Source organism: Dunckerocampus dactyliophorus, chromosome 12 (assembly GCF_027744805.1).
Source record: "Dunckerocampus dactyliophorus isolate RoL2022-P2 chromosome 12, RoL_Ddac_1.1, whole genome shotgun sequence".
Classification (NCBI taxonomy): domain Eukaryota; kingdom Metazoa; phylum Chordata; class Actinopteri; order Syngnathiformes; family Syngnathidae; genus Dunckerocampus; species Dunckerocampus dactyliophorus.
The window spans coordinates 526,611-539,562 of record NC_072830.1 but is presented as its reverse complement, the minus strand read 5'-3'; the positions used below and the strand labels follow the sequence as shown (position 1 = coordinate 539,562).

Here is a 12,952-nt window from a genome sequence, read left to right as displayed (position 1 = left end):
TTGTGCTATGGGCTCACCAGTCTCACCCATAGTGGAGAATCTGTACATGGAAGAGATGGAGAAACAGGCTCTCACATCCTTCTCAGGGACAAAACCAAGGCACTGGTTTAGATACGTGGATGACACCTTTGTCATAATCAAAAAAGAAGAAATTCAGTCTTTCACAGATCACATGAATGCGGTGGACACCAATATCAAATTTACTCGCAAGGACACTAAAAAAAACCAACTAGCCTTCTTAGACTGCAAGGTAATTATAGGAGAGGACAGACAGCTACTTCCAGAGGTCTTTAGAAAGGCCACACACGCTGACCAATACCTGCTTTTTCAATCAAACCATCCACTACAACATAAACTAGGGGTTATTAGGACCCTCCAACATAGAGCGGAACAAATACCAACTAGTGCTGAGGGAAGGAAAAAGGAGACACAACATGTCCAGAGAGCGCTCTCAACCTGTGGGTACCCGCGGTGGGCTTTTAACAAATGTCAAAAGAAGAGAGTAGGGAAAGAAACCCAAAAGCCCACAGAAGCAAAAAGGAGAGGAGTGGTAGTCCCTTATGTAGCGGGGGTCTCCGAAAAACTCCAGAGGATCTTATGGCAACACAAAATTCCTACCTATTTCAAACCAGTAAATACCCTGAGACAAAAATGAGTGCATCCTAAAGACAAGGCTCCAAACCAAAAACAGAGCAATGTGGTCTATTCCATCCACTGTAAAGATGAGGAATGCAAAGACCACTACATTGGGGAAACCAAGCAAATGCTCCAAAAAAGGCTTTATCAACACTGCAGGGACAATTCTAGTGGTCCTCAATCAGCAGTACATCTACACCTTAAAGCTACAAATCACTCTTTTGAGGACAGCGAGGTAAAGATTTTGGCCAAAGAAAACAGATGGTTTGAAAGAGGAGTAAAGGAAGCTATTTTTGTCAAACAACAGAACCCATCATTGAATCGGAATGGTGGTTTGAGGTTTAATTTGGACCCTGTGTTCAGCAGGTTACTGAGACCAAAACCCACAGCTCTTCGTTATGCAAATGAGGTGGAGCCAGGGCCGAGCCAGAACAATAGATGTTAATGAGCCAGTATCAGCGTCGTTCATACCCAATTCAGGGAGCGACACTTCCCTTTTATCGGAGGTGTTAATAGCAGGATAGGATTATACCACTATTCCGCACAGGCTTAGTGTAAGGAACCAATAGGAGGAGGGTGTTGGCACACCAATTCCGCCAACTCTTACTGTATTTAAGGCCTAAGCTACCAGCACTTATTAGTTCACTGACGAAGCTCTTCGGATGAGGAGCGAAACGTCCGACACCTTCTTCACAGAAGTACAGATGACGTCTCAAGAAGCCTTTTCCTCGATAGCTTTCCTGTCGTTACTATCACTTAGCTATCATTATAGACACCTCATATTGGTGTGTTAGCACAAGCTTCCATGCTAGGCTAGCATCACTTAGCTATCATAGACACCTCATATTGGTGTGTTAGCACAAGCTTCCATGCTAGGCTAGCATCACTTAGCTATCATAGACACCTCATATTGGTGTGTTAGCACAAGCTTCCATGCGAGGCTAGCATGACTTAGCTATTATTATAGACGCCTCATATTGGTGTGTTAGCACATGCTTCCATGCTAGGCTAGCATGGACTGTAGAGAGCTACAGCTACACTGTAGAGAAGAAAAAAACTATTGTTTTACTTATATCCACCTTAAATGCACTATATGGGCAAAAGTATTGGGACCGCAGGTCTTCTTCCACACCAAATTCCATGGTGTTGTGGTCCATATTGGTGTGTTTAGTTAGTAGTTTCCTGCTAAATGAGTATGTACGCACCAAACTTGATTTATATTTACCTCGGCAGTTCAAAATCACAACTGTAGGAGTAGACGAGGATCTAAAAGAGTTCTTAATAGACACTTTCTCAACACTGTAGTTTATCTGCACCAATGATTCTCAAACTGAGGCACGAGTACCACCGGTGGCATGCAGGCGCCATCTAGTGGTGCTCCGCTACATCACTGATGTGCCAGAAAAGTGATGAAGACTGTATAGTTTTCCTGGACTCAATCGATGCTCACAAAACCCCATGGCTTATTCTTCAACTGCACATATACTAGTCAGTGTGTCCAATCAAGAAGCAATTACTCATAGCTTGTAAAATATGCTAATTTGCTCTCATTTGGCATTCATGCACAACATAATCCTTACAACAACTTTGTCTCCTTCCTGCAGCACTGTGATCCCTGTTGTACAGGTGCTGTTCAAGCGCACTGTGTAACCGAGTATCGGGCTCAGACAACAGTGTAGTCAGTGTTTGCAACCCCAACCTTGGGAAACAAGGATGTACGGCATGGGCTGGTTTAAACAATAAAAATATCTACTTTGGCAAACAGGACATTTTGGAGGTGAATGTTAACAGTAGCTGCTGGTGGAAGAGATGTCCAACTCCATTAGCACAGCGCTTCCTGCCTCCAGCTAACATGCGACAGAAGATAACGTTCCTGCTGTGATGTTGCGTATCAGTAGCTCATAGCGCCTTCACTGCCTGTGGCGTTCAAAGATAAATGCGGCACAACAATAAATATTGAATCTACAAAACATCCCTTAAGGACTAACAAGACTAATGGATGGCTTTGCTTATTTACCAACTGACAGGAATATCTTTTGTTCCCGAGCATTTGGATAGCCTGGATGCTGTCGTTAGCTAGACCTTGACTCACGTAGTGGGGGGGGGGGGGGGGGGGGGGGGGGGGGGGGGTATTTATTACATTGATGCATGACTGAGCACTGGTTGGGACAAGCACTTCAAACGTCCTTGAGGCATACAAAGACAAGTCCAGGATTTGTGGTTTTACGTTTTATTTACGATCATGAAACACATCTCAATAAGGAAACAGCAGAACCTGAAGAAAAAAAAAAGGTAATGAGTGGAGACTTAAGAAAAGCAGGGGGGTCCGTCTTCCTTTCTTGTACCTGATTATGCTTTCTCTGCTGCTGCTGCCTCCTCATCCCCCCCCTTGGTGTTGCGTGTGTAGATGAGCTGTGCTCTGTGCTTGGACACCAGCTTGATCATGCCTGCAACAACAATCATTTGCAGCTCGTCACATCTACAGCCTGCACGTCACGGATTGGACAAGGACTGACATTTCTCCACCCCGTGACCCTAGGGAGGATAAGTGGCATAGAAAATGGATGGACGGACGACATGTCCATATTTAAAAGCCTTCTTTACCAAAATGAAGAGTCAACCAATTTTTCCAAACAACGTTGCAGAGCTGCTGGGCTGTCAACTGTCAGAGTGCGTGCACAGAAAAAAAAAAAAGAAAAAAAAAGATGGAAGCGCAAAAGGCCTCCAGCAAAGTAGTGTGCATGTATTTTTAAGTAACGTGCGGCAGGAAGTGCTTGATGTTGCATTACAATATTATAGAGAATGAGCCATGAACGCCACCTGCACACAAATACTTTAAAAATAAATAGTATCCAATTTTAACAACACTGTTGTCAGCAGTTTAACAGGAAACGTGGAAGAGTTGAGTTGCAAGCAGGTAGTGCTACAAGGTTAACAATGACACAAGGCAACACTTGACTGCCGTTACAACGTTGGTACTTTGCAAATACCAGCCACAACGCCAGCAAAAAAAAAAAAAAAACTCATGAAGGTCAAGTATCAAGGTCAAGGCACTGCATGCAACTGGCTCAACAATACTTTATTTCCACGTAAAGTACACCCCCACCAGCCAGCATGTGTTACCAATTGTGGTTTAAAAGAACAGATTGCACAAAAAATGCGAATACTCCACAACAACAAAGTAAACTGCATAAAAATTGTAGACTTTTGTTCGTCCGGACTGAACCAAGCGGTGTTCATGGCTGCCTAATATTCACATACACGTCGTACCACACACTCGCACGCACAGGCAGTCTCTGAGAGGCAACCAGCAATTTCATTCATGTTATGAAAATGAAAGCCAATCAGAGTAGCCAAACTAGGCCAAAGCACTATCATTAGCTGACAAACATACAGTAACTGGTGTTACATGGGGCACAGGAAAAGAGCAGGATGTAATGCTGGCAGCATAGTCCAACACTGGCACCTCTAGGCAGCCAGGGAATCCGTTGCATACGGTCCCTTTGATCATGCTTAGTTTAATCCAAGCTGGAAGATGTATTCACCTGACAGAGCTGCCCACAGAAACATTAAATGCATGATGCAGGTGTGCCTCATTTTTGGTATCTGACAAATAATCGAGACTGTTAGGTGATGACATTCTTGTGCCACATTCACCTTTAGCCAGCAGTTCCTGCAAGGCATTCCTAGCCAGGGAGCCACGGATCTTCAACCTCTCTGACACGACAGCAGGGGTGATGAGTTTGTAGTTGGGCACTTCCTTGTACAGCTTGTCATAGGTGGCCTTGTCAAAGAGGACCAGGTTGTTCAGCTTGTCCCGCACCTTTCCCTTGGACCACTTCTGCTCACGACACATGGAGGGGTCAGTGTTGGCCACAAACGTGTACAAAGAGACCATACCTTCTTCTTGGCTTTGCCGCCAGATTTGTTGACTGGGTCCTTGTCCTTCTTGGACTTCCCGGCGTCCTTTTTCTTGTCTTGCTTGGGAGGCTGGAAAGTCAGCAACAGTAACAAGCTTTACATTAAGACGTGACTAGTATATCTGATACATGTTTAAATAAACGTGACGACACATTACGTAGGTGGATACAAATGTAAAATATCTTGCATAGTTTAAGCCACGTGTGTCACTGAAGGGCCAAAACACTGCAGGTTTTCTCTCCAACCAATTTAATTTTATTGATGATTAAAATCACCCGCTTTAGTGACCGGTTGGAAAGAAAACCTGCAGTGTCTCGGCCCTCCGTGGCACGGGTTTGACACCCCCGGTGTAAACCATACATGAAGAAATAGCATGGCAATGCACCAATCCCGTCTAACAAACCGCTAGCTAATGCTAACGTGGATTGGACACATCGTCGGCATAGTGAGGCCTTGTTGGCGTCTCACCCAGACATTGTGTACTTGAAAAGTACGACTGGTGCAGTTAAATGACATTTTAAGAAGCAACATCCCGACTAATCAAGAATAATTCAGGACTACAGTCATTGTTTGAGAGTGTTGTAGTTCTTGCTAGCTCAAGGGGAGCGCAAAAGCGTGGTTAATTAGCACACCAGCTAGCTAGCGTCAAACAAGTGGTAGATGACGATAAACGAGCCTTTTCCTCCACTTTTATCGATACGTTCATTACTTCACGATGCATTCCGATTTTTATTCGTCGTTGGAAACAACACAAACCCGTGAATTTGTTCACTTTGACCAAATAAACGCCCTCACCATGTTTTCCCGTCAAGATGTCGAAGCGAAAGGAAGTTGGTCCGTGCGAAAGTCCCTTAGACAACCCATATATGCGGAAGTGGCGCGTAGAATTGTGGGATAAGAAGTTCTCTTCCAGTGATTCATTTTTTTCAGTTAAATTTACAATAAAGCCAATAATTTTATGCATAGCACTTTTTATATTTTTAATATGAAATATCAGACAAACGCACACCATGTTAAAAAAAAAATAACAAAAAACCCATAAAAAATACTTTTTGCGTGTTGTCGTCACGTGGCCGCTGCTGTCAGCTGACCGGTGCAGCAGCCGTCTCTAAGATGGTGATCTTCAGTGTGTATGTAGTCAACAAGGCTGGGGGGTTAATTTACCAGTATGACAACTACGTGCCGAGGGCGGAGGCCGAGAAGACGTTTAGTTACCCTTTAGACTTGGTGCTCAAGCATCACGACGAGAAGGTGGTCGTGTCGTTCGGACAGAGGGACGGGATCCGAGGTAGTGCATTATACACGTTAGCACGCTAGCTAGCTAGCTAGCTTGTCAATATGCATGATTTGGGAAAGAATGGTATGTTTTGTGACTGACGTGAGTATACACTGTTAAATGGTAAATAATGACTATTGGACTTATACCTCGGGGTAATTCGGGTAAAGTATTTACCTTGCGTCACTTGTAGTGGGCCATGCAGTGCTCTCCATCAATGGCATTGATGTCGTGGGAAAGAACACAGCAGATGGGAAGGACATCCTGGAATACCTGAAAGATCCTGACAACTATCCGGTGTCGATCCGATTCGGACGAGCCCGACTGAGCTCCAATGAGAAACTGATGCTGGCGTCCATGTTCCACTCGTAAGTTGCACTACTATACACATTGTGCTGACTTGATTATTTGTCCCATTAATGTGCCACCTTTGTTTTTCCCAGGTTGTTTGCCATCGGATCACAGCTGTCTCCTGAAGTCGGAAGTTCTGGGATTGAGATGCTTGAAACGGATGTCTTCAAGCTGCACTGCTTCCAGACGCTTACAGGTGCTGGCTAGATGCCAAAGGCCATCTAACATTAGTTGGTTTGTTTTGGGTGTTAAGCAGGGTGTCTTTGCAGGAATAAAGTTCATAGTGCTGGCAGACCCTCGGCAAGCAGGCATTGACGCTCTGCTGAGGAAAATCTATGAGATCTACGCAGATTTTGCCCTCAAGAATCCATTCTACTCTCTGGAGATGCCAATCAGGTAAACGTGGTGTTGCTTCACTTGGCACCGGTTACATTTAATTTAGTATGTAATGTCCTCCTGCTTAGATGTGAACTATTTGATCAGAACCTGAAGAGTGCACTAGAGATTGCAGAGAAGGCTGGCAACTTTGGAGCGGGATCTTAAAGGAGAGCAAATCTTATGACTCTTTGCTCTGAGTTCTAAATTATGGTTGCTCACATTTTGTGAGGAGGATGCTGTAAATATGCCTTGTTCTGTAAATATATGAATAAAGTCACGTGTATTGCAACTGTGGTGCTTGTTTCTGTACAAATGACAGAAAATATGTTTATTCAAGTTTTAGAAGGTGTTTAAAAAAAATAAGGGTAGTTAATGTTGTTATGGTAATACTTGAGGAAGCACTTACTTAGTAGTGTATTTCATTTGCTCCCTAATTACATTCCTGCCTAACGTTTCTATAAACTTCTTTTTACACACTGTATCTACTACTGTGGTGCGTACAAAACTACAGTATTAGGTCAAAAAGTAATAGTCAAGGCGTCACATATTTATCTTCTGGCATTTGACGTCTCAGTCGGACTTCTTGGCCACGTGACCCATCTTGGTTCGGACGTTACGCAGCAGGAAGAAGGTGGCGGCGGTGACACCACACACCATTTCTGCCACCCAGAAGGCTGTTTCCCAGCCGTGATGCTTGGCGACGGTGCTGAACGGAAGCCCGGAGAGGAAGCCACCGACTGAGGGAGGAAAGAAATCAGGTTGGTTATCATCTACTGCCTGGGTTGTCAAAGTGGGCTATGCGTACCCCTGGGGGTACGTGAAGAAAAATTAAAAACAATTAGCGCCTAACACCCCCCAGTCATAGAAAAAGAAGGAAGTAGAGAGCATGACGTTCTTCATTAGTGTGTGACTTACAGTATATGAAAAAGCAGGTGCGGTAAGTTTGATGATGATGTTGTGGTGGAGCGTTTCATCTTGAACATTCAACTTATGTTGGTGTTCCTTCAAGTCACATTTCTGAAGGGAAACAATAATCCACTTACTGTTTGCCATGAGGGCAACAATAGCATGTGACATCCCGCAGTAGTTGGATGGAGCACTCTCATTGGCTATAACCCCGAATAAGGCGATTGGCCCGTAGGAGGAGAACCCAAAAGCAGCACCCAAGCTGAGGATCCACACCTTCAACGAGGAGATGTCATCACTTTTTTCATGTCTTCATGCCTTGTGTTGTCATGAGTTACCTTCGGGCTGTCTGGAGTGATGGTGATTCTGAACAGGTGCATGGACGCAAACATCCCCACCATCATGGCGACCAAGACAAAGTGGCGAGGATTGCCGTAAATCCTCAAGCCTTGCTGTACACGGAAGGAAGGTTTACTGATGGGACAGCAGGACCGCAATCATCCAAGTACCACAATTCTACACATTTTAGGCATGCATTCATGGCAGGGGTGTCCAAAGTGCAGCCCGTGACACATTTAACAAGAAAACTTAAAAAAAAAAAATCTGTAGTAATTTTCCAAAAATGCCAAAATATTCCAAAATGAAGTTGCAATCTAACGAGTAAAAGTCGTAATTTTACAAGAATAGGAAAAACAACGTCATTTTAGTAGCATAAAGTTGAAATATTACAAGAAATGTGTTTTTTAAATATGAAAAAACAACAACAAAATGTGTACATTTTGGAAAATTAGGTTGGGGAAAAAGTTGTTAGCAGAATAAAGTCAAAATATGAAGGTAAAAAAAGTCATAATTAGGAGAATAACATTTACAAGAAGAAAAATTAAATACTGTAGTTGGAAAATAAAGAAATTTAAAAAAACAGCAGTACTTTTACTTGTAATATGAGGAAAATAATGTCATTTTAGTATTATAGTTGAAATATTAAAGAAATATGTTTTTTTTTATTTGTCATATGAGGAATAAACAAAGCAAATAAATGTGCCACTTTTGAAAAGTTATGCAAAAATTGACACAAGAAGTTCATCCTATTAGACTTTTTTACCAATATCACAAAGGACATGCACTTTTTTCTTGACTTATGTGCAAACATGTGGCCCTTGCATCCTTTACTTAGTTTGGACACCCCTGCTCTACGGAGATGTTCCCCCAGTGAGACGCAGGAGATTGAAACTGACTTTGGCCACAGCTTTGTCAGAGAGGTAACCTGCTGCCAGGCTGCCGAGCAGACCTCCCACCTCCAGGGCGCTCATGTATGAGCTACCTGTGAAGAAGAAAAAACACCGGCTGAGATACTTTCGCTCAAAATGTTGAAAAATGTCAAAATGATATCGGCACACAAATAAGATATCGCTTCCTATTGGTATTGGTTTTTGGGCTGTTAATGATATCAGCGTGCGAGTGCTGTTCAAGCTTGCAAGCTCAGTATGTCCACCGGCCAATGACAGCTCACGAAGGCGGGAGTAATATTTAGTTTTGAACAGAGTGGAACCTGCGAAGGTCCACATCCTTCCTGTCAGCTTGGCTTACTCACTTCAAAATAAGGCAAAACAGTCTGCACATTTACTTGGGACTTCTGCCAGACACCTAAGGAGAATGGCCAATAATAACAGACAGTTTTTACCTCCATTTGTGTGTATTTTGTTAGTTCGGAAAGGGCAACTAGAAAGAAATACTGACCGGGCCTGCCCTTGCAATTACCCCCCGCTACGACGCTATATTGTTAGCGATATTATATTCCTCATTAATTACTCTAGCAAAGTTATTTTATGGACAAAGACAGCATTACCGTAGCCCCCCTGCTAATTTCACTTTATTGTACTGTTTGTTATCAAGGTCATCAATAGAAATAGATTTGGTTCATTGCCTGAAGAATACAATATTCTACTGGATGATGTTTATTTCAGAATGAAGTGAAGAAAGGGTTCAAGCCTGTCTGCCATTGTTGTATTTACGTACAGTACGTGTGCTTCATTTACAGTTGCAATTTAACTTCGCTAAATTCTTGGTTTATTTTGAAGTTTAGAGATGCTTTTATTTTGATTTTTGATTATCATATCCATGGTGCAAGTGGATAAATTAGAAGTATAACAGTCTGTCTCACGCTGGGGATCAAACAAACAACCTTCAAAACGGGGAGCGAGAGCAACACTTCTCAGCCAAACGGCAGGACTGTCAACCCTGCGTTGAGCGTAGCTCCTAAACGTGGTCGTCGCCGTAGAATAAGCTTTTGCTCGTCAATGACCTTGCCACTATAAATAGCACACTACCCATGGTCAAGACCTCTGCAATGATGTGGCATGTGCAGGCCTTGTGTGCACGCTTCATCCGGGATTAGTTGAGGCAGAATAAGACATCATTGGAATAATAAAGAATACATTTGGAATGGGAATAAAGGCCCACAATGAAAGAACAGCTGAGAAATGAAGAAAGAAACTTTGGTAAGTCGCAGCTCCTTTCCTGTTTTCTTAGATATTAACACAACCACAAATCTGTTTTTGCAAAAGTAGTTGAAAAAGTTAACTACTGCATTTTTCATCAAAATGATCCCCTTGGGCCTCAATTTTGATGCCAACGGATGTCAGCTTAAGCAGACCCTTTTTAGTAACAAGAAAAACCAGGACTTTGACGAGTTGGTGGTCTCCAATGAGCTAGTGCACGTACTGATAGTGTTACTGTTAGGTACCATTCCACGTGTTGCTATGACATATGCAGTGTATTTTTCCCTCCACTTTGCATACCCATGAGTGCAGACTGTCCCTTGTCCTGAATGAGAAACAGCTGTGCCCAGTCAGTGCAGGCTGTCTTCACCCCAAACACCACCAGGTAGGAGACTGACAGCAGCCACAGGTAAGGAGAAAGCAGGAACTCCGACAGTGTGCTCTCATCACTGGATGAGTCTAGAAGAGGACAATAGCATCCATCAGACATCATGGCTGCAGGATACTGCAAGGAAAGCAAAGGTGGGTCAGACTGCCACGTCTAATCATCACAGCGCCGCACGACAGGCATGGAGGGTACAAAGTCCACACAATGATTGACCTTTAGTCACTAGAGACACAAACATCGCCTTTGTGACAGGACAGCTTTGATATTTTCACAGACCTGCTGCAAACATGAGTCAAAGATCTTGTATCTGACAGGAGTGGAGCACATGAAGTCAGTTTCTTATTAGCTCACCTCCTTTGCTCTTCTTGGCTGCCACTTCTACATCGGGCAGACCCACGTCTTTGGGCTCGTTCTTGATGACCAGCAGGCACACAAAGGAGACGGCCACACAGATGAGTCCAGACATGGACAGGATGGTCCTCCAGCTGTATGTCTGGGCCAGCACGGTGGCGATGATGGGGCCCAAGCTGCCTGCCAGATTCATGCTGCAGGACAGGACTGCCCACCACGTTCCGAACTGGGAGGGCTCGAACCACTGACAGGAAACAGTGCAATTATGTCACTGCTGTAGAGTATGTGGAATGAATGAATGAATGAATGGCAACTTGTATTGTATTGTATTGTATTGTACTTTATTAATCCCACAGCAGGGAAATGCACTTGTTACAGCAGCAAGCAAGATACGCAAGTAAAGAATACATAGTGACTACAACATGGTTCAGGTGGTGCAGGTGTTGTAGAGCCTGACAGCGGTCGGTATGAAGGACCTGCGGAACCTCTCCTTCTTACACCGTGGGTGTAACAGTCTGCTGCTGAAGGAGCTTACTACTACTGATTACATTTGTAAGGCTGTTAGGTTTGTGGTAGAAATGTTCTTTTATTTTCCTAGCGGTGGAAGGCAAAAGGTTGAAAAGTGTAAAGTGTGATTTTGATTGAGACTAATAAGTAAAGAAACATGGAATGAGCTGTAATATTCCAACAAAAAGACTTGAATGTATTGATGTTTAGGAGCACAGGGTGACCATTTTTAATTTATGATGAACAACAAAAAAATCAATAAAATATTTCACAATATATTTTTCTAAATATTGAGATCAGTGATTTGTTTACATCCAAATAATTTAAGAAAACTCCAGAAATATAATCTATATATGATTATAATCGGTTGACCACTGTGGTTGTAGTTTCTACACCGCAGGCATCAGAGGTGTTTCTAATATTTTGGTAACCAACATAGAGTATAAACATTTCTACACAATAATAAACATATTGATGTTAAATGAATACCCGTGAGCATTATCTCTTCCATTGCGTAGGTGTACCTAATGGTGCGGCAGCTGCACTGTACAACACACAGTGCACAGTGCGTGTGTGTGGCTCGGATACCTTGCGCAGCACTCGTCCACAGGGAGGCCATCCCAGGCCCTGGCCCAGGCCGTTGAGGAACCACAGTGCAGAGAAGACAGCCACGGTGGATGACCAGGAGAAGACGACATTGATGCCTCCCACCATGAGCAGGCCAATGGAGAAGAGCCAGCGTGCACTGATCTGGTCTGACAGCACGCCGCTGATGAACTTACTGATAGCGTAGGCCAAAGACTGGCTGCTGGTGATCATGCCTGACAGCGAGGAGGACACACATGACCGGCAAAAGTGTCAAAAGCACACCAGTTGAGCATTATGATGAAGCATACCCAGGTCATCCTTATCCAGCTTGATTTCCTGCATCAGTGAAGGCATCACAAAAGAGAATGTCTTCCTATTAAAGTAGTAAAGTGCATAGCCGACAAACATGGCCAAAAATATAGTGGCCCTATAGTATCCGTAGCTTGCTCTAGCCATGACTGCTGATGCGTATTTATTTACACAATATAAAAAATAGACGGGAATCCGGAGATCAGCAGACCTCCGCCTGCTGTCTGTGAACTTTGCTTCAGGATGCACAGTGAAGCAACGGCAACTGCTTACAAGTGAGGGCTGTTTGTCATCTGCTCAAGTTAATGGTCAACTCCCAAAGTGCATAAATGACTTCATCTGGCAGCTATCCCAAGCCGGGTCCGTGCTTTGTACAAGAATGGAATCAGATGGCAGAATGCTGTCCCATTTAGGCAAGCATTTTACTAAATATATGGTCATTTAAAAACAGACGATTTCTCCTTTGTTTGCACAAGTGGGAGCCCGAGGACTAATGAGGTTAATCATTTACTGTTACAATGCCTTGACCAATGTTCCCGCAAGTAAACAAAATAGAAATAACATAACACGATTTACATGCTTCCGCCAGTCCAGGGTGACCCCGCCTTTCGCCAGAAGTCAACTGGGATAAGCTCCAGCATACCCCCACGACCCTAGTGAGGACAAGCGGCATAGAAAATGGATGGCTGGATGGATTCACATGTCTCCCCACTGCTTTCTTTGCAATTAATGATCAAAGATGAATGAACTTTGCTACGACGCTTCACGTGAACCAATAAGCGCCGCATATCTGCTGACGTCATTCATGAGCGACAAGTGAGACTAGTGAAATTCACCGACCAA

At 43.6% G+C, this 12,952-nt stretch overlaps 3 protein-coding genes across 6 annotated transcripts; 1 reads left to right on the top strand and 2 right to left on the bottom strand.

Moving 5' to 3' along the window:
• Positions 1-2,850: 2,850 nt before the first annotated feature.
• On the bottom strand, positions 2,851-5,429 carry rps25 (ribosomal protein S25). The gene is made up of 5 exons (XM_054794800.1): positions 5,353-5,429; positions 4,537-4,626; positions 4,294-4,477; positions 2,982-3,083; positions 2,851-2,911 (listed from the first exon to the last, which is right to left on the bottom strand). Exons 1-4 carry the CDS (start codon positions 5,353-5,355, stop codon positions 2,986-2,988), a joined length of 375 nt encoding a protein of 124 aa, XP_054650775.1. The 5' UTR covers positions 5,356-5,429; the 3' UTR covers positions 2,851-2,911; positions 2,982-2,985.
• Positions 5,430-5,638: 209 nt separating this feature from the next.
• trappc4 (trafficking protein particle complex subunit 4) lies at positions 5,639-6,851 on the top strand. Its single transcript, XM_054794799.1, has 5 exons — positions 5,639-5,845; positions 6,027-6,201; positions 6,277-6,380; positions 6,454-6,580; positions 6,649-6,851. The coding sequence occupies exons 1-5, from the start codon at positions 5,671-5,673 to the stop codon at positions 6,725-6,727; spliced, it is 660 nt and encodes a 219-aa protein (XP_054650774.1). The 5' UTR covers positions 5,639-5,670; the 3' UTR covers positions 6,728-6,851.
• A 5-nt stretch (positions 6,852-6,856) lies between these two features.
• On the bottom strand, positions 6,857-12,888 carry slc37a4a (solute carrier family 37 member 4a). 4 transcript variants are annotated; one of them, XM_054794792.1, is made up of 8 exons: positions 12,686-12,888; positions 11,801-12,033; positions 10,706-10,949; positions 10,267-10,425; positions 8,704-8,789; positions 7,807-7,920; positions 7,478-7,744; positions 6,857-7,299 (listed from the first exon to the last, which is right to left on the bottom strand). In XM_054794792.1, exons 1-8 carry the CDS (start codon positions 12,780-12,782, stop codon positions 7,111-7,113), a joined length of 1,389 nt encoding a protein of 462 aa, XP_054650767.1. In that variant the 5' UTR covers positions 12,783-12,888; the 3' UTR covers positions 6,857-7,110. The 4 variants fall into 4 exon arrangements, with proteins under 4 accessions (XP_054650767.1, XP_054650766.1, XP_054650769.1 ...); XM_054794791.1 differs by having other exon boundaries at positions 12,109-12,851; XM_054794794.1 differs by having other exon boundaries at positions 7,478-7,579; positions 12,109-12,850.
• Positions 12,889-12,952: the final 64 nt, after the last annotated feature.